Genomic DNA, 18,123 nt, shown 5'->3' with positions numbered 1-18,123 from the left:
TAGTTAGTTTCACCCCTTTTTGTTGCATTATATGATTTATTGCACAGCTCGTGAGACTGACTGTAAAGATTTCTGTTAGTTTTGATATTCACAGTTCATATTCAAAACCAGCATGTACCTGGAGGGTATCAAAAATTTGTGATAGTAATAGTATACTCATCCAAATGAAATTATTTCATGATGAACTGCTGCTGTTAATGTGCTATTAACTCAGGATTTAAAGCTTCTATCACTGGGGATTATTCTGTTTAATTGGGTTTTAATTTTGATAATAGCCCTTTCATTGAGATTATTCTTCCAAGAGAGAATCCCAATACAACTAAAGCCCCATTTCTAGTATATATCAGTAATACCTCAGGTGATTTAAATTAGGGCTGCATATTTTGCCAAAATATGGAAACTGATATGGTTAAGTTCAGTGTCAAAATTGCAGACATGCTGTTTTTTTTTTTTTAATTTCAAAACATACTCATCTAAAAAACTTCATAATTGTGAAAAACGACACTTTCCAAGACAGTTTTCTTTCATTTTAGCCATCAGATGGGCAAACAGCTTTATTTACAGTTAAAGTGAGTCACTGAAGTGTGCACTACATGTGCTTCGACTGTGATAGGGGAGTTACCAGTCAGCAGATGTTGGGTATGGTGTGGTTTTTTTGTGTGGCAGAGTGTCCCGTCCCGTGGATCAGCTGCTGACTCGAGTCAGTGACTTATAATATTGCTCAAGAGTGGCTGAGCTGGTCTCTCACCCACTTGGTCCGCCTGACTAGAAACACTGTATTGTGTTGGTTCTGATGTCTTTGTTGTGATTGTACCGGAATCTTTTTACCATTGTGTCACTAAACGAGTGAGCTGTTGCCAGACGTTGAGGTGGTCTGGAGCTGACACTACTCAGTGCTGATAAAGGCTGCCATATCAGTAAACCACAAACACCCTGTCCTTGCTTATCTCAAGATGATCTTTTCCTTCCATCAAGCAAAAAATTCTTTCGATTCAAGTTGGGCATAATCACTTCTACACATTTGTCAAAAGGAAATAGCTGACTTTAGGGTTCTTAAGTGATGATGTTGGTCTGCTTACCCATCAAAATCCTTGTATTTCTTGGCGTTACATCTCCTGGCCTTGCCAGGTCGGTGTGTTTGGGCTTTGTTGATGCACTGTCTGGTAGACTTAGATGATATTGTTTCTTTTTGTTTTTATCTGAAAGAGCCACGCTGGCTTTTAGGGTTAAATTTTCAAATTATCATGAGCGAGATGGAAAATTGTCTTGAGTCTATCTGGCTGCTCCACCGCTGATGAATTGATTGGATTGCTGACTTCACTGCTTATATCTTTGTCACTTCTCTGGTTGAAATATGAAGAGGATGATCTGATCCAAGGCATAAGGTTTGAAAAGGTGTTGCACCTACTAGATGCTTTTTGGTAAACCATGTTACTACTGTTTTTCTACTTTGTGTGTCACTGGGCTTGCACTGGTCCAGAATATAATGAGGCTGCGCAGTACGCTGGACTAAAGTCAAAGCTGGGGAAGATTATTCAGAAGCCAGTCAGTGTTTTCCTTTCCTCAAGCTCAGCCAGCAATTGCTCATTTATTACCACAGAGAGGGAGTTGGTGGTGGGGGGGTGGGGGGGGGGGGTTAGAGTGAATTAAGGGAACAGGAGGAAGTTGGGTTACATTGACATGAACACTCAGGTAGCATGTACCTCTCAGTGACTGCTACACAGGAAGGAGTGTTTGTGTACATTGTACGACAGTTGTACACAGCAGAGAAATGAGCACTAGAAGCCTGTGTTCGGCTGTACAGCAGTTAGTGGAAGTTGCTGGTCTAGCTTTTGTTTACATTGTGTTGTTCTCAGGAATGTTGCCTTTGACACCAAGCTAATGCAGCCGGATTCAAACCATCTCCACTCGGATACCCCAACTCATTTATCTTCACAGTCACATGCCAACTATGTTACTGGCCGTCATTAGGGATCCTTTTTGAGTTTTTCTCTCAGATTTAAATAGAACAAAGAAGCAATGATAAAAGTGGACATTTGAAACCAAAACTGGTAAACTTTTTTGGGTTTATTTTGTTTTATACATTGAGCAGAAAGAGAACATCAAGATCATCAGTGTCTGCGAACAGACACTGATCTAAAGTGAATAATGAAACAAAAAATTTGTTACTTTGTTTTCTTTTATATTTATGTTGCCATTGCACTTGTGCCTGAACTGTTTCTGTTCTTTGGAATTCATCTGTGTGTGTGTGTGTGTGTGTGTGTGTGTGTGTTAAACTTTGGTTTGTGTGTTAAAAGGTTTGTTTTTTTCAGGCTCACTTTCGCATCCACACTAAAGACTATTTTTCTCAAATTCCTTCTGTATGTTTTTGTTCACATGCGCTTCTGTCCATGTTTTGCATTGAAGGCCAAACGTTTCCTGTTCATGTTCACCAGGATGTACCTGGCTGGACTGGGATCAGACTTTGCATCATGACGACCTAATTTGTTTAGTCAGCTGAGGGCCAGCCTTGTGCTGCTTACCTTATACAGTATGTAACCAAGCAGCGAGATTAAATGGTCTTGTTTCGCCCATGTGTTGTCTTTCCTGTAATTGAGGAGAAATAAGAAGCCCAGCATATTTTTCCAAAACAACTGATTTGTATCTATGCCAATCAGGATTTATACATTACATAAAAACATGACACAGTAGCTTTGTTTTCCATACACGGGCAAAAGTGGACACAAACAGAAGCATATTCCTGAGTAAAACGGGGAGTTCCTGACCTCCCTACCATGTGATTCTGTATATGTAAACAAACCAAAGCCACTTGCTTACTCCAGTACCACCCTCATTAACTAAGAAGGGAGTCTTCCTTTTTTTCCGATGGGGAATATTCTTCCGTAAACAAATAACTGATTCTAGAAGGAGGCAGCTGAAAAAGCTTTGCCTTCAGGCTTGTGTGAAAGTAGCATGTGTGTTTGCTGTTGTGCTTGCAGTGTTTTGCTCGTGTCTTCAACACGACTTTGATCATTGCTTTCAGGCGTTTTTGGATCAGTTTTGAAAGTGCAAACTCAGTTTAGTGTTTCGTCGCTCCCGTCCATATTCAAGCCACCACTGTGGCTTCTGTTTATTACATACTCTGTATACAGTGTGCTGTTGGCCTAGCAAGACTAATGCAACACTGACTCTGATTTCCTGTCCTGCTGTTTTTCAGATTGTGCTGTGAACGTTCACAAGAGCTGCAAGTCACTGCTGGGTGAGTGCACCAGCAGCAAGAATAAGGTAAACACTCCACTGGAGCTTAGGAAAACAATGGGTGCAATGGAGTTGCTTGACTATCAAAACTGCCATTATCATCCATTTTTCTGCTTATGTAAACTTTTTATATGCATTAGTACATGGTCAGATTTCTATCAGCAGCAAGGACATTTCAGGCTAAAGAAAACAAGGTAAAGATCAAGAAAAAAATAGCATTGCTGATATCCTAAAGTCAGATTTAAGCCACTTTATCACAGTGCAATGTGAAAGGAACACCAACTTTTTGCAGAAGTCATTTATTTGCTGTTCTCTCCAGACAAGAAGACTGATACACTTCCTTCCTCTGTGCATGCAGTAGGGAGCTGAGATCCACAGAAACTGCCTGACCATTAGTTAGCTTAACATAATGATTGGTATTAAATGGACAGGTTAGCATACATTTGTCAAAAGTCATCAAATACACATAACATACACTGTAACTTCCCCTATCAAATATGAATATGCTACAAATTGTATATTTTAGAATAAGACATACAGAAACCGATTATGTGCAGCGATTTGATGCCACACCTCAAAATCTCCATTGTCAATTCAATTCTGAAATCAGCTGATCATCTGGACCAACCAACATTCGGTACCTTTTCTTTTTGTAATGGAAAATACGCCCGAGGAGGAACGATAGGTTTTACAACCTGAACGGGTAAGATAGAGACATGCTAACCTGCCCATCCACCAACACACAATATGCTAAGCTAAGTAGCAGTCAGACGCTCTGTAGCTCTTTGCTGCATGCCCAGAGTAAGGAAGGGTATGTGTCTTCATTTCTGGATCTGAAGAGGATTGCAAATGAGTGAATTTCCAAAATCTTGTTCCTTTAACACATGTAAGTGACATGTGCTTTTAACATCCTTGCAGTAACAGGGTGTAGATGTATTCCTTCATTCATAATGTCAAGTGATGGTCATCGTGGCAGGGAAAATGCACTGAAAATGCTTTCTAGATCTGTTATTTGTCTTGTTGCCATGCTGTCCTCAACCTCCGCTGCGACATTTGAACCTGAACACGTTCTCTATCTGCAGCCATAGCTTTGCAGATACAAAGCTTTCTTTTTATGCTCTGTAGTTAAATAGAATAAATCCACTTTTGGCAGGAAGCTTTGTGCTCTCATCCAGGGTGAGGCATTAAGGACAAGTTGAATGAAGATTACATCCCTCTGTCCACTCTTAGGAATCTGCTCCAGATGGACTTTGCTTGTTAAATGAAGTTCTTGGCCATGTGAGCACTCTCATCTTGGAGAAAAAGAAAGCACAGAAACAGAGAGCAATTTTTAGGCATTTTGTAATCTGTCACTCAACTGAGAAAAGCTTCAGAAAATTTAAAAAAAAAAAACTCTTTTATTTTCTTCTCACAGAGGGATTCTTTACAGAGGACAGGCCCATCTGGATCTCCTAACCTTGGTAGGTCTTTCATGCATGTGCAGATTGAACTCTCAGTGGCCACAGTATCAGTTGATGGAGATGTTTTCTTTGATAGTTGAGTCCCCGTGTTCCAAATTAAAGAAAGCGAGAGGTGTCTCTGGTGGTTTGCAGAGGATTAAAATGATAAACCCTAATAACGTCTGAGCAGGGAATCATCCGTTTTCTTCAGTTTTACCATGCGTGTGTGTGTGTGTGTGTGTGTGTGTGTGTGTGTGTGTGTGTGTGTGTCTTTCTCTCTCTATCTCTCTCTATCTCTATGTGTTTGTTGTCTATATGTGGTATTGGGGGAAAATCACAGGGCAGAAGGGGGAGCACATCGACTACACCACAGAAATTGGCTTCCAGCAGGCTGTAGGCAATGGTCATGATTAGCCTTTGAACAGTCAGGTTGTTTATGTCCGGTTCAATTCTTCTTCCAGCACTAGAATGATTATTTTTATGTAATTCAGTTAATGTAGGAAAACCTTTTTGATAAATTTTTGGTTAAAGGTCATTTAATTAGCCTCGGTAACTGTGCCTTTGTTTGTGATTATGAAGTGGTCCATCCTTGGACATTTCAATCAGTGCTAATTGTAACATCAGGGGCCTCTGTTGCATGTGATTGAAACCACAGGGGACATGAGGGGCAGCAGCATCTTACATTAATCTCCTGTAGCAGTTGTTATTCTCGCTCTAACAGCTGGAGACCTGTTAACCAGACCTGTTCTCTTCATGTTCTGCTCCAGCCAATCAGTAGCAGGGGGTCAGGGTGATAGGGAGCAGAGGGAGGAATCGAGAAAGGGTGTGTTTTTTTCTAGAAGGTACCATGAGAAATGAAGGGTGGGTGGGTCGGTTATAAAACAGACTTTGTCCTCGGCTTCTCCTGGTTTACACCAGTGAAGTGGCATCAAAATTGCTACTGTGGCCGCTGCTATTGCAGCTTTCCTCGGGAGTTGTATTTTTATAGGTGTCCGCCAAACCTCTTCTTAGAAAAAATGGAGCTAGCAACGACCAAACCAGCACCAAACAAACCACAGGGGCCTTCAAAGCTTGCTCCAGAATTGCAAAACCATCCTCATCTTCCACACCCTCTTCCTCTGGCTCATCATGGGGTCCGTCAGGACATATCGGGATACAAGTTCTGATGCACCAGGACCTAATCAACTGCCAATTTTTCCAATCCCTGCCTCGATCTTGGCTGAAAAAATACTGGACACGACTAGAACACAAGACACAAAGCTGTCCACACACCTCGTCGTCCCCGTCGTCCTTGTCTCCTCCCCGCTGGTCATCTTCGCATATCTCTCTGTCCTCTCCTCGCTTCTCCTCATGCTCTTCCGTCGGCCCCTCTCATTTCGTCCGTTCATCAGTGTCTCGTCTCTCTTCCCCAGCGTCGAAGGACCGGGACAGAGAGCAGGAGCAGTCAGCCTTATCACAGACCCTGGATGGCCACCCAGGTTTCTTCAGCACCCCAGGCATGACCATTAGTCTGCGGGGACCAAGCACTCAGCCAGCAGCCACCCATAACACCATCTCTACCGCTGCCCCTACCTCCAGCCTTGGCCATAGCCTCTATCACCACAACAGCTCAGGGTCAGTACCTCTGCCATGCAACTACATTTCCCCCAGTACTTGTGTTTTTTCTGTCTCACTAGTATTCATTTACTGAGAGTTGAGAGGCTCAAAAACAAGTGTAAAACCCATTTTCTAATCTATGATGCTACAGATGTTTGCAGGATCTGCCAAATGTAAATGCTGAATATTTTTAGATTCTTGTCTTTGCTGCTGAAATATTTGTTCTATGCCCTCCAAAAGTGTGTATTTATAGTTGGCATATAAAGGCGAGCTGTTGTCTTTAATATTAAAGCCTTTTGAGTCTAGTTGTTTCTCAGAAGCGGATGAACGATGCTAAGAAACGTGTAGGGAGACGGCGTGGCGAGGCGGCGGGATAAAGAGAGACAGATGAGCAGAGCAAGACAGTGATAGATGAGCAACAAGGAAGGAAAGAAAGATGTAGTTTATTAAACCTCTCAGTTAGTGGTATTTAATTGTACTAGTTTCAGCATGTATGCAACCTTGGACCTGTGGTTGTCCTCCCTCAGATCCCTGCCTGGGGAGATGGATGAGACGGATGCTCTCCGCTCCAAACGCTGTAACGACGATGCCATTTCTCTTGCTCCATCCACAGCTGAGTCGATCATTGTGGAAGGTAAGCGTACTTAACGTGGCTGCAATCAGCCAATGCCCTTATTCTCTGTACATTGGTAATGTCACCAATTTATTTACACCAGTGGTGCTGTTTTTCTGCCATAACCACTTTTTCTCTGGCTCCTAAGTACCTTTAAGATCTGTGCTTTTGCCAGTGGATCGTGTTTGTTTGTCTTCAGTGTGTTTTCTCAAAAGCAAGGAGGAGAGTTTGCTGTGTGTTTTGTTGAGTCAGTGTTAAACTCGCCCAGTCTTATTAAGTTGGGCTGTGGGGGAGCGAGAGGGCCAGACTAACTGGACTCTAGCTGCCAGACACGCCCGTAACATGAGAGATCCACTGCACCCATGCTTTGTCACACGACATTTACCTCTGTTAGTATACCTAGAAGGAATTGCAAAAGGTGTAATTTGACAATCAGAATCAGAATGATAAACTCAGAGCTGATACTAATGTCAGGTTCCGTTTTGGAAAGTTCAGAAATAGTTGTTTGAGTACTTTAAGAATTTGTCATTGCTTGAAAATGATTCATTATTTAAGATACATAAAATACTGAGGATTCATATGTTAATCTTTCAAGGAATTGGCTAAACTGTCATTTTCTGCGGTGTTCTTTCATTTTGTATCATCACATTTTTGAGTGTTTTTGCGAGGCAGTTTTACTTTAATAACGGTCAGACAGCTGTCTTCATCCCCACAGTTGAAGAATGTATTTTTCCTTTAGATGTACAGTTGCTCAGTACATGAGATAAGGTTTTTGATCATAAAAATGTAATGAGTCAATGTAATTTTTTACACCTTGGCTCATTTTCTCAGATGCTCACTATGCAGCAGTCCGAGCTGATCTGGAGTCTGATGCTCAGGACTTGGAAGCAGAGTCCTGGAGTTTGGCAGTTGACCAGCAATACGTTAGGAAACACTCCAAAGAAACGGTGAAGAGACAGGATGTGATATATGGTAAGGAGGATTTCTAAGGTTGTCAACCTGTTCATTGTTTAGTTTTGTGTCCAGAGGACTGAATTTCATTTCAATTAGAGGATTATTTTAAGACTCGGTGTATGGTGACAGACAAATGAAAGGATAGTAGACAGGGGATTGCTGTGAACACCATGTATGTGCTTTTGAGTGGTAGAACATGAAAATGTAACTTTTTGTAACTGCAGAGCTGATGCAGACTGAAATGCACCATGTGCGGACACTGAAGATAATGCAGCGCGTTTATGTCCGAGAGCTGAAGGAGAACCTCCAGATGGACTCCGGCAGGTTGGACTGTCTCTTTCCCCGCTTGGAAAACCTCCTGGAGCTTCACACGCATTTCCTGTCTCGTCTCAAAGAACGCCGACGAGAAAGCCTCGTTTCACCCAACGACAGGAATTACACCATCAGCAGAATAGCAGACATACTGATCACACAGGTAGGGAAGAGACCGGAACAAGCCTGCACCCAAGCGCCGGGCATCTATTTCTTCATACATGAAATACCAGAACAAACCAGTCAAAATGACAGTTCCTTCTGTTCTCTAGTTCTCAGGTGAAATAGGAGAGAGGATGAAGGGCAGCTATGGAGATTTCTGCAGTCACCACATTGAGGCTGTCAGCTATTACAAAGACCAGTTGCAAAACAACAAAAGGTTCCAAAGCGTCATACGAGTAAGACACTTACGCATTCTTCTGTTTTATTGTTGATCATTTTTAATTCACAGTGCTAAATGGTGTAATGAATTGATTTTGCATTTGGATGATTCAACTGGAAATTGTATTTTTCTTCTTTTCAGAAAATCAACAACCTGTCCATTGTGCGGAGGTTAGGAGTGACTGAGTGTATTCTGTTAGTGACACAGCGCATTACCAAGTATCCAGTACTAGTGGAACGCATTCTGAGCAACACCGAAGGTTCAGTCACATGCTTTTTACACTAAATAAATTAAGATTAATGTTCAGTAAAGTACACCTACAAATGTATTTAAGAATCATATGAGTTATTTTCTGTCCTATCAAGATAGATCCATTTTGATGTTTTGTTTTTTTTTCTGTTTTCAGCGGGCATTGAAGAACAGGAGGAGCTGACTCGGGCGTTGGGTTTGATTAAAGACACGATTGTTCAGGTGGACGAGCTAGTCAATCTCCATGAGAAGACCTCACGGCTTCGAGACATACACAACAAGATGGAGCCAAAGGCACTAGGGAAAATCAAAGATGGCAGAGTGTTTCGCAGGGAGGACTTGGCACAGGGCAGAAGACGGCTGCTGCATGAGGGCACAGTCAACTGGAAGGCTGCCTCTGGCAGACTCAAAGGTATGATGACTTCATTATACAAGACGCTTTATCTTCTGGAAAAAAGATATCGCAATTCTGGTCTAATAAAAGGATACTCCCAAATTTGAAACATGTCGAGTTTATTTCTAGTTTTGTTTGCTTTCATCCTTAAATTCTTAAGATCTATTTTTAATCGTTGTCCTCAGATATTCTTGCAGTGCTCCTCTCAGATGTGCTACTCTTGCTACAAGAGAAGGATCAGAGATATGTATTTGCTACCGTGGTGAGTTTATTCATGTCGCTCTTCTGCCAGTATACAGTAACTAACATTCATGATACATAATACTGCGCCACCTCATTGAAGCTCTCCTGATGTCATTCATCCCTTTTTTACATCTCAAATATTTGTAATCAGCGAACTGCCCCTCTTCATCTCCTCGTGTTTCTCCTCAGGATAACAAGCCGTCAGTGATCTCTCTTCAGAAGCTGATTGTCAGGGAAGTGGCCCACGAGGAGAAAGCCATGTTTCTTATTTGTGCTTCTTCCAACGAGCCAGAGATGTATGAGATCCACACTGTCTCCAAGGAGGAAAGAAACACTTGGATGACACACATACGGCAAGCTGTCGAGAGGTAGCAGCCCTTGCGCTGTCTTTGGGTCAACACATTTACTTAGATTTTAAAAGAAAAAATTGAAAATTATTAAGGTAACCTAGTAAAGGAAATTTCTTGTCCCACATGTGGCAATGCATCACACATTTAACCCAGATGAAATGAAGAATGGGCGGCACGGTGTTGCAGTGGTTAGCACTGTCTGGGTTCGAATCCCGGCTCGGGCACAGGATCTTTCTGTGTGAGCTTGCATGTTCTCCCTGTGCCTGGCTGGGTTCTCTCTTCAATCCCGTATGAAGCCAGACGCTCTATTTTCATGTATTAGAAAGACGATAAAGAAAATCATTTTTTTGTATTTTTGTACCCAGTGAAGCACAAAGGTGAACAGAGAGAAAAAAGTAGAGGAGATTCTTGTTTTCAATGCAGCATGACTGGCATTATCCTTAAACAGGGCTGGACTATAAGTGAAAACGATGAAAAGCACATTATTGAAAAGGCCATTTTTCAATACCTACACATATGACGGTATCTGCTGAGGTATGTAATTGATAAATCAATCCTCACATTGGTTCTGTGTAGTAATGATAAGTGTGATTAGCCAGAAGTGTCATTTTCAACCGACATTTTAAACATATCAGACATATCCTTTTATGAGAAATCATGCCAGTTGTGTTTTAGCTTGAATTAAGATAGAAAAATTATGTAATCCCAGTTAAAGATAGGGTGGTACGGTGGTGCAGTGGTTAGCACTGTGACCTCACAGCAAGAAGGTTCCGGGCTCGGGCACGGGATCTTTCTGTGTGGAGTCTCCATGTTCTTCCTGTGCCTGTGTGGGTTCTCTCTGGTACTCCAGCTTCCTCCCACAGTCCAAAGACATCAAGAGGGGACGAGGCTGATTGATACTCTAAATTGACTGTAGGTGTGACTGTGAGTGTGAATGGTTGTCTGTCTACATGTGATGGTCCTGAGATGGACTGGTGACCTGTCCAGGGTGAACCCTGCCTCTCGGCAAAGGCTGCTGGGATAGGCTCCAGCCCCCCCCGCGACCCTTAACAGGATAAGCGTTAGAAAATAGAAGGATTGATGGATGGATGGAAATAAAGTGATAGGTGTCCTTGCCATGTCTCTCCATTTGTAATGGCTTCTGTCTGTTCCTGTTAGCTGCCCTCATACAGAAGAACGCCTGTTCAGCGAGGAGGAAGAGGCAAGAGCTTCCAGGTTAAAAGAATTTCAAGGTACTGGCAAAAGACAGGTACACTAACAGTCTGGTAAAATAAAAAGTGTGGAATTGTACCAAGCCACTAGGGGATGCTCATGTATGATTTTTGATAATATAAGTCCATGGGTCTCCTCTTAAAGAAGTGTCACAGTCACATTCAAAGAGAAGATTAGATGGTTGAATTGCTAATACTTACGGTGTCAAAGTTAGAAAAAAAAAGTATAATCTAGTGAACTGCTTATATTGCTGTCAGGTTCAAAGTCCTTTTCCTCCACATCTCATCCTTGTGGTTTGATACCACACAAAATGAAATAAAATCTTAGAGTGAGGTTTGCAGTGTGGAGGCACCAGAGGGAAGTTTGTCCCTTAACCTAAATCCTGATTCACACGATAAGGCATCAGAATGTATTTAACCCTATTTTGTGTTTCCTATTGTAGAACGGCTGAGCCAGAAGGATGCAGTGATCATCCAGGCTCTTACGGAGAAGCTGCAGCTTTTTGCGGACATGGCAGAGTCTGCGGCAGGACTGGAGGACACGGCCTCTCGTTCCAGACTGCTTTTACGAGGAGATGCCTCAGACCTCCAGCAGGGGGAGGCCCTGCTCAAAGGAGCCATCACTGAGGGTAGAATACCTGGCATGATACTTGTGTCTGTCTAAAAGGGGTGGAACAGTTCACAAAATACACTGTAAAGTTTTAGGGTCAAGGGTTTCTGTTCAATACATTTTGGCTGCTGTTTTACCATAATACCATATACCAGCATATATCAGTATTAAAAATTTAGCTTAATATTCCAACATTTACGGTATTCTGAAAAACAGTTATTCTCAAGCATATATCATAGGGAAACTGGAAGCATGAAACAGTCCGACATCAGGTACATCAACAAGATATCAGTATATGCAAGTAGAAATAAATCTTCATGGACAAGATTTGAAATATTTTTAAGATAAGATACTGTACTGACTTACGAATACGAGTTTAAATACATCATATATTTTTTTTATTCACACAAGCCAGTAATCCATCTTGGTTGCATCTAATTTTCTTTTTGATAAAATGTGTTAAACATCTGTAGCAGGACATCCAAGAGGATTTAATGAATAGTAATTCTGGCAGCATCTGAGAGGAATCTTTCATGACAATGCAGGCTAATCAGCATTCAGAGGACGTAAGCAACTGAAGAAGTTAACTGGATGGACACATATTTCTTATCCTCCTACCATTTCCAAGAAAAAGAGGGTTATTGGCGTGAGCCTCAAAGTACTTTTTCATATTTGCCCAACATGACATTGTGTGACTGTCATACACGTTTTTATCTACTTCATGCAATCTTCACAGCTCACAGTAGAACTGAAATGAATTATGAAGAAGCAGTGTTGTACAATTCCTTGGAAACTGCTTGCTGCATAACTTTCCAACCTCACCCTGCCGTCTCTGTTACTGTAGTGGAGAACCTTCAGAATCTGCTGCAATCTGGAGTGAGGGAAGAAGCTCCGCCCTCACGACAGGATGAAGGGTGCAGCTCTGGAGTTCTGCCCAGGAGAGCAGACACCTTTGGGGGCTATGACAGCAGCCCAACAATCCTCAGTAAGAGTGAGTCCAGCACATGCGATGTCCTCAAGAGGCCTACTGCTTGGCGTTAACCTGGAGTTAAAGTGGCTGAATAAAACTGAGATTGCTTCAAAAAACCATAGATTATTTTCGTTTGATTTCTTGTTTGAACATATTTCTGTTCAACACAGTCATAGTGGAAGCTTTACATGTTGTTTCTATGTAATATATGTGGTTGTTAATGTATCTGTTTTGCTGGTCAGTTTGGTTTCACTGCGTTTTTGTGTCGCTGTTTGTTTCTTGTGCATGTTGGTGTTGCTCTGCCAGATGGCAGCGTGAAGAAGAACTTTTCTGGCGAGTCTAGAAACAGAGACAGAAGCCAGAGAGCCAGCTCTGACCCACAACTCAAAGATCTCTGTGGCAGCCACACTCTGGAGCAGATGGTAAGGATAACACACACACACACACACACACACACATGCAACACAATCCAAGCACACCAGTGTACATCCCACACATGCATATCTTTGAAGGCGTTGGGTCCTGTAAATAACTCATCTGTAAAATGTTCATTTTCCTGATGGAAATAGACAAAGCCTTCATAAAACGATGTACATTGATGTACCTTCAGTAACTCCTGGCTCATGAGAATAACCAGGCAGATGAAATGGAGTGACAGGCTGTTGACACTATTGAGTGTGTGTGTGAAACAAAGCCAGTCGCTGCCACTGGATCAGTTTCAAAATTACCTGTGCTGTTTGGTCTGTTCACTCTCCCACAGACATTTGTTAAAGTCAAAATTGTGATGAGTGTGAAAGTCAGTCTGTGTTTATAATGATATCTTTATTCGTGTGACCTGCTTTGTGCCTGGCTGTCTTTGCACAGGTTGATGAGAGCTGCTGCTCTCCTGCCAGATGGAACCACATCTGGTCTAACTCGTTCCCCGAGGCTGAGGTTAGCTCCTCTTCTCTGATCTGTCACCTTGAGCCACACAACTGTGCCAGATTCAATATTCATACCCTTGCCTGCTCAGCGGAAAAGATGTACCCAGCAGTAGTTTGTTAATCCTATGAAATGTTATATTAATTGGATGATGCTTGTGGTAATTTAATTATGATAACCTTACTATATCTGTATGTCATTCCAGTTCTTTGATAGAGTGCTAATGCTCTCCCAGAGGCTCTACAGTCTGCAGGTACAGTTGAACTTCCCCCTCCACTCCTATTGCTCAGTTGTATGTGTACACCATAGAGTCATAGGTATAGACTCTTTTACAGGATTGGATATATGTAAGTGATTTATTTAAGTCAATCTTGTAGTAGTCTGCACCTTTATGTACTTTTTTTTTTATTGACACATACTCGACTTCCGGTCTTTGTCTTCAGGCCATCATATCACAGCAAGACAGTTACATTGAGCTGCAGCGAGCTTCACTGACGGAGCGCGCCTCTCTGCCCGGACGCCACAGAGGAAATGTGCTCCTGGAGCAGGAGAAACAGCGGACACTGGCCCTGCAGAGAGAGGAGCTAGCCAGCTTCCACAAGCTACAGTCTCAGCATCGGCAGGAGCAGCAGCGGTGGGAGAAGGAGCGAGAGAGGCACCGCCATCAGGTGGAGGCCACAGAAACCAGGCTCCGGCAAAGGGAAGAGGAGTGCAGGAAGCTTGAGGTGGAGTGTGGTCCTGTCCGAGGGTTGTGGAAGTTTCCCACGCCTCGGCTCATTGTCATAGAAATGAAATATTCTACTGTACTCTATACAACCTTTCCAACTTTATTCCATCTTTTGATTTCAGGAGCGTCTGGCAGAAGAGAGGGCTGAGCTGGATAGGCAAAGAGAAACATACCAGCAGGACCTGGAGAGGCTGAGAGAGTCTACCAGAGCTGTCGAGAAAGAGAAGGAACGCCTGGAACACCAGAAGAAGATCAAGAGGAAAACAATTGAGGTAGGGATGATGTTCACAGAAGTCCAAAACAGATTTACAGAATATCGTATTTGAAGATGCAGAGATATGAACTATACCTAGCTTAAACAGTTAGCTTTGGCCAAATTTGCAGTTTTATACAAGGTTTAATAGTATACTATTTTTATTGCAAAGGTCACAAGATACATTGAAAAATGCTTTGAAAATCTTTAACTGGGATTACATCATTTTTCTATCTTAATTCAAGCTAATGTAGCTGTGTAAGAGGGAGAGACAGAAGAAAAGGGTGGTGAGGTGCTGGGTGACAACAAGGTGAAGCTTTAATACCAGGATAAATGGTGCTGGTGACAATACACCAAGGATAAAGAGTAGGAAGGGGCTTTCCCATCTGTTCTGTGTCCTCTCCCACCATTTTTCATCCTTACTTCACCTATTTTGGCTCTCCTTTTGCTACCATGCTGTCCCCTGGGCATGAATCTGACCCTTCTCAACTACCCAGGTATATTATATTTTCATGCATTTACAATCTTGTTATTTTTCGTCATTTTGGGAGTCAAATGTTAGCTTCTGTCAACACAAATGCATAAGCACATAACACTTCTGCGCACATGATGATGTTGCTGATGGAACCTCTATTTACTGAGTTCTAGCCTTCTTATAGGTTCCAGAGAAGTATTGTTTTCAGCTTCAATACCTGTGTCATAGATGGGGTGTAACAATAAACATCCATACAGCTGAATCCATCTCTAACCGGTCAAACTAACTCAGTATCCACCTACACAATGAGCAGTCCTTCCCTTCGCTTGTCTCTGTTGTCTTTCCTCCCTGTATTTCCTACTTGAATCCCTCTTTCTCTCCTTGTAGTACAATGCGGGACATTGTTTGTGAGTTTCGTGGGAGACGGGCTTTGAGAATGAATCACTGACTGTAATTTCACGCCTGGTGCTAAAAGATCTGTCAAGGAGTTTTCAAAGGCCTGTATCACCTGTATAACCAGGCCTGTATTGCCTTGATACAGGCTTAATCTTTTTAACAAGTTAAGAGGATGCAGAGGCACAGTTTTGGCACACTAGCAATGGCTTTTGCCTTTTTTCTGAAAAAGATGTTGGATGGACTGGGTAGATTGGAAAGCAAGATCTAGATCTGAAAACAATGGGAGAAGGACATTCAACATTGCAAAGAACTCAACTAAGTCACACATGACTCAGGTAGGAGGAGGCTTTAAAGGGTGCAGCTCGTGCTTGATGTATTGTCTCATGCTTCAGTGTATGAGCTCGGTGAGTCATCTTGGTCCAGCAATGTCCCCCCAGTATGCCGTGCCAGCATGTGACAAACGTCTGGCTCAGCCACTATCATTCTGCTACTGACTTGGCTTGTTTGTATTTCTCAAAGTAATTTTCACAGGCTGTCTGCTTACCGTAGCTGTCCGTGTGCTGTAGCTGCATCCTGCGTTCTTTCCAGTGATGTCATTAGTTCCTCTGTGCTGAACATTCCCTCCTGGTTGAAACCCTCATTCTTCATACAATGAAGTACAACATATTGTCATTCATTCAAGTCCTGACTTGCCCCTAAAAATGCCATGCCATTTAATCTAGCAACTGTGTGTGCTCTTTTTTTTTTTTCAAGCCTTTGTTACTTCACACCTATCATCCTGAGTCATCTAGCTGCCTCTCCACCCTTGTGGCATCCAATCAGCCTGTGACAGTCACGGTCGAAAACGCTTCTCTGTCTGTGTCATTAGTTAACAGGAACCTTGAAGATAGATTAGGAAAGAGGGCTTCGTATTTCAAATCAACAGCCAAACACACCCTGACTTCAGCTCTCCCTCAGAAGCTCCTAATCCCAAAAGTCAGAGAAATAGTGCTGTTACTACAGTGGTGTAGTTCTGTTCCTTCTATAGGTGAGGTTGTGGAAGATGGACAGAAACGGTGTGCATTAGCATAAACTGCTAATGAGCTGCAATAGTGTTGTGCAGCTTGATCCAAGCCACTTTGTCTCCCTGCTACAGAGGCACAGCTGTGTTTGAACACCTCGCACAGCAGGCTAGTGCATCAGGAGGAAATATTTGCTGCATTTGATGAACATGTGTATTGGATAAGAATCGCTGACATACTAAAACAAAACCAGTTGACACAAACTATTGCACTCATAATTGCAAAGTATGGCTGCTTTTGACTTTGAGTTATACCTAAAAGCCTTCACCAGCTCCTGGAAAAATGCATCTGATGCTGAGAAGCTAGAAAGCCTCTTGATGACCTAATCTGCTATGATGAGTCACGCTGGGACCCTGGTAATTAGAAGCCTCCACTGAAACCCTAATGGTGAATAAGATTGCAGTGTGGTTTATTTGTTGGGTACTCGGTCTGCAAGATAAGACCTGAAGCTGGACTATGTCAGCACTTAGCATCCCATTACATCATGCCCACAATATTTGTTTGAGATCAACTAAGTAGTGTGTTTGTGTTTTGTACACATGCACATATGAGGGTATGTATGTGCTATACTGTTGGCTCTGCTGTGGGACTTTCTTGGCTGTGGTAATGGGAGATTTGGAAGTGGTTTGTTCCGCCTCTTCATCAAAAATACATCAAGCAGCCTTTTCATCCTCTGTGACCTCAGGATTTCTTTCAGGCTCCAGGCCAGCCTGATATCAACAGCCATTTAATCACTACCAGGCAACATTAAGACTCATCAGTAAACCCATGGCGCTATAATTAGACCTCATGAAAAAGACATGCCCCGCGTGCGCGTCTCTCTGAACTTGCGTGAGCGAGCTACAACAGCACGAGTTACAACATGTCTCATCTTCAGTGGAACATCTTTCATGCATCAGCTCATCTGATCACCTTTGCCCACTTGATAAGGAACACATTGGATTCAGCCTTTTGTATTGGCTCTGACCCAGAATGTGAAGTTAAAAGAATGCTTATTATCAAGGTTAGTGATCCAAATGGCAGTTTACAGTCAAATTATCAGTCCAAATGTAGCGAGATTCAATCAGGGGAAAAGAAATATACACTCAATCTATTTTATTTAATGGGCGGGAAACTAAAGGACCAGGCTAGAAGGTCAAAGGTTCAACCCTAGACTTGGTGGGAAAATGTTGAGGGAAAACATCTCAGTGACCCCATGCTTTTCTTTCAAGTTTTATTGAGATGCCCTCAAGCAAAATGTGCCATTTAACAGCTTGTCTAATTTTGCCCAACGGCAAAAAACTGTAAGTACTGCAACTAACTACATGAACACAAGCAAGAATATTCCTCAAACATGGGAAGGTTTGCAAAAGTCAAGAAAAACTTTAAACGGTCAGTCATAAAAAAACGACCAATATCTGCAGTTTCGACACTCTTTTCTACCCCTGCAGCCGCAGTCTCCAAGCTGATTTATGAAGCTGTTTGTTCCTGTGGTCTAAAAAACCCCAATGAGTAACGTTTACCCATCAGCACTCTGACCGCATATACACATGTAGACGCCTGTGACTCCCTTCTTCAGTAATCAGCCGCCAGTTGTTGAACAGTGTCAAGACAGAACCCTGACAAATATCTGCCCCCTAGCTCAGTGAAGCCCGCTCTAGTAGTTAAGTTTCAGTTAAAGGTCCAGTTTGTAGGTTTCACCCTTCAAATCAATAGGGGGCACTGTATTACCAGTCAGTTGCAAGTGCTAA

At 42.4% G+C, this 18,123-nt stretch overlaps 1 protein-coding gene across 2 annotated transcripts in view; it reads left to right on the top strand.

Moving 5' to 3' along the window:
* arhgef18b (rho/rac guanine nucleotide exchange factor (GEF) 18b) overlaps positions 1 to 18,123 on the top strand; it is a 41,694-nt gene that overhangs the window by 15,478 nt on the left and 8,093 nt on the right. Inside the window, exons 10-28 of one of the 2 annotated variants that reach the window (XM_086224107.1) lie at positions 3,197 to 3,264; positions 4,652 to 4,697; positions 6,089 to 6,290; positions 6,800 to 6,906; positions 7,717 to 7,857; positions 8,064 to 8,314; positions 8,424 to 8,549; positions 8,675 to 8,792; positions 8,940 to 9,194; positions 9,362 to 9,438; positions 9,609 to 9,787; positions 10,928 to 11,001; positions 11,424 to 11,609; positions 12,435 to 12,575; positions 12,867 to 12,982; positions 13,425 to 13,493; positions 13,687 to 13,734; positions 13,925 to 14,206; positions 14,331 to 14,480. In XM_086224107.1, coding sequence (XP_086080233.1) covers positions 3,197 to 3,264; positions 4,652 to 4,697; positions 6,089 to 6,290; positions 6,800 to 6,906; positions 7,717 to 7,857; positions 8,064 to 8,314; positions 8,424 to 8,549; positions 8,675 to 8,792; positions 8,940 to 9,194; positions 9,362 to 9,438; positions 9,609 to 9,787; positions 10,928 to 11,001; positions 11,424 to 11,609; positions 12,435 to 12,575; positions 12,867 to 12,982; positions 13,425 to 13,493; positions 13,687 to 13,734; positions 13,925 to 14,206; positions 14,331 to 14,480 — 2,636 coding nt within the window. Of the gene's footprint in view, positions 1 to 3,196; positions 3,265 to 4,651; positions 4,698 to 6,088; positions 6,291 to 6,799; positions 6,907 to 7,716; positions 7,858 to 8,063; positions 8,315 to 8,423; positions 8,550 to 8,674; positions 8,793 to 8,939; positions 9,195 to 9,361; positions 9,439 to 9,608; positions 9,788 to 10,927; positions 11,002 to 11,423; positions 11,610 to 12,434; positions 12,582 to 12,866; positions 12,983 to 13,424; positions 13,494 to 13,686; positions 13,735 to 13,924; positions 14,207 to 14,330; positions 14,481 to 18,123 lie in introns of both variants that reach the window. The other variant, XM_086224106.1, reaches the window with a different exon arrangement.

The sequence above is a fragment of the Aulostomus chinensis genome, chromosome 14 (genome assembly GCF_037954235.1).
Source record: "Aulostomus chinensis isolate RoL2024-O1b breed Wild chromosome 14, RoL_Achi_v1.0, whole genome shotgun sequence".
Classification (NCBI taxonomy): domain Eukaryota; kingdom Metazoa; phylum Chordata; class Actinopteri; order Syngnathiformes; family Aulostomidae; genus Aulostomus; species Aulostomus chinensis.
This window is presented reverse-complemented; position numbering and strand designations above follow the sequence as displayed.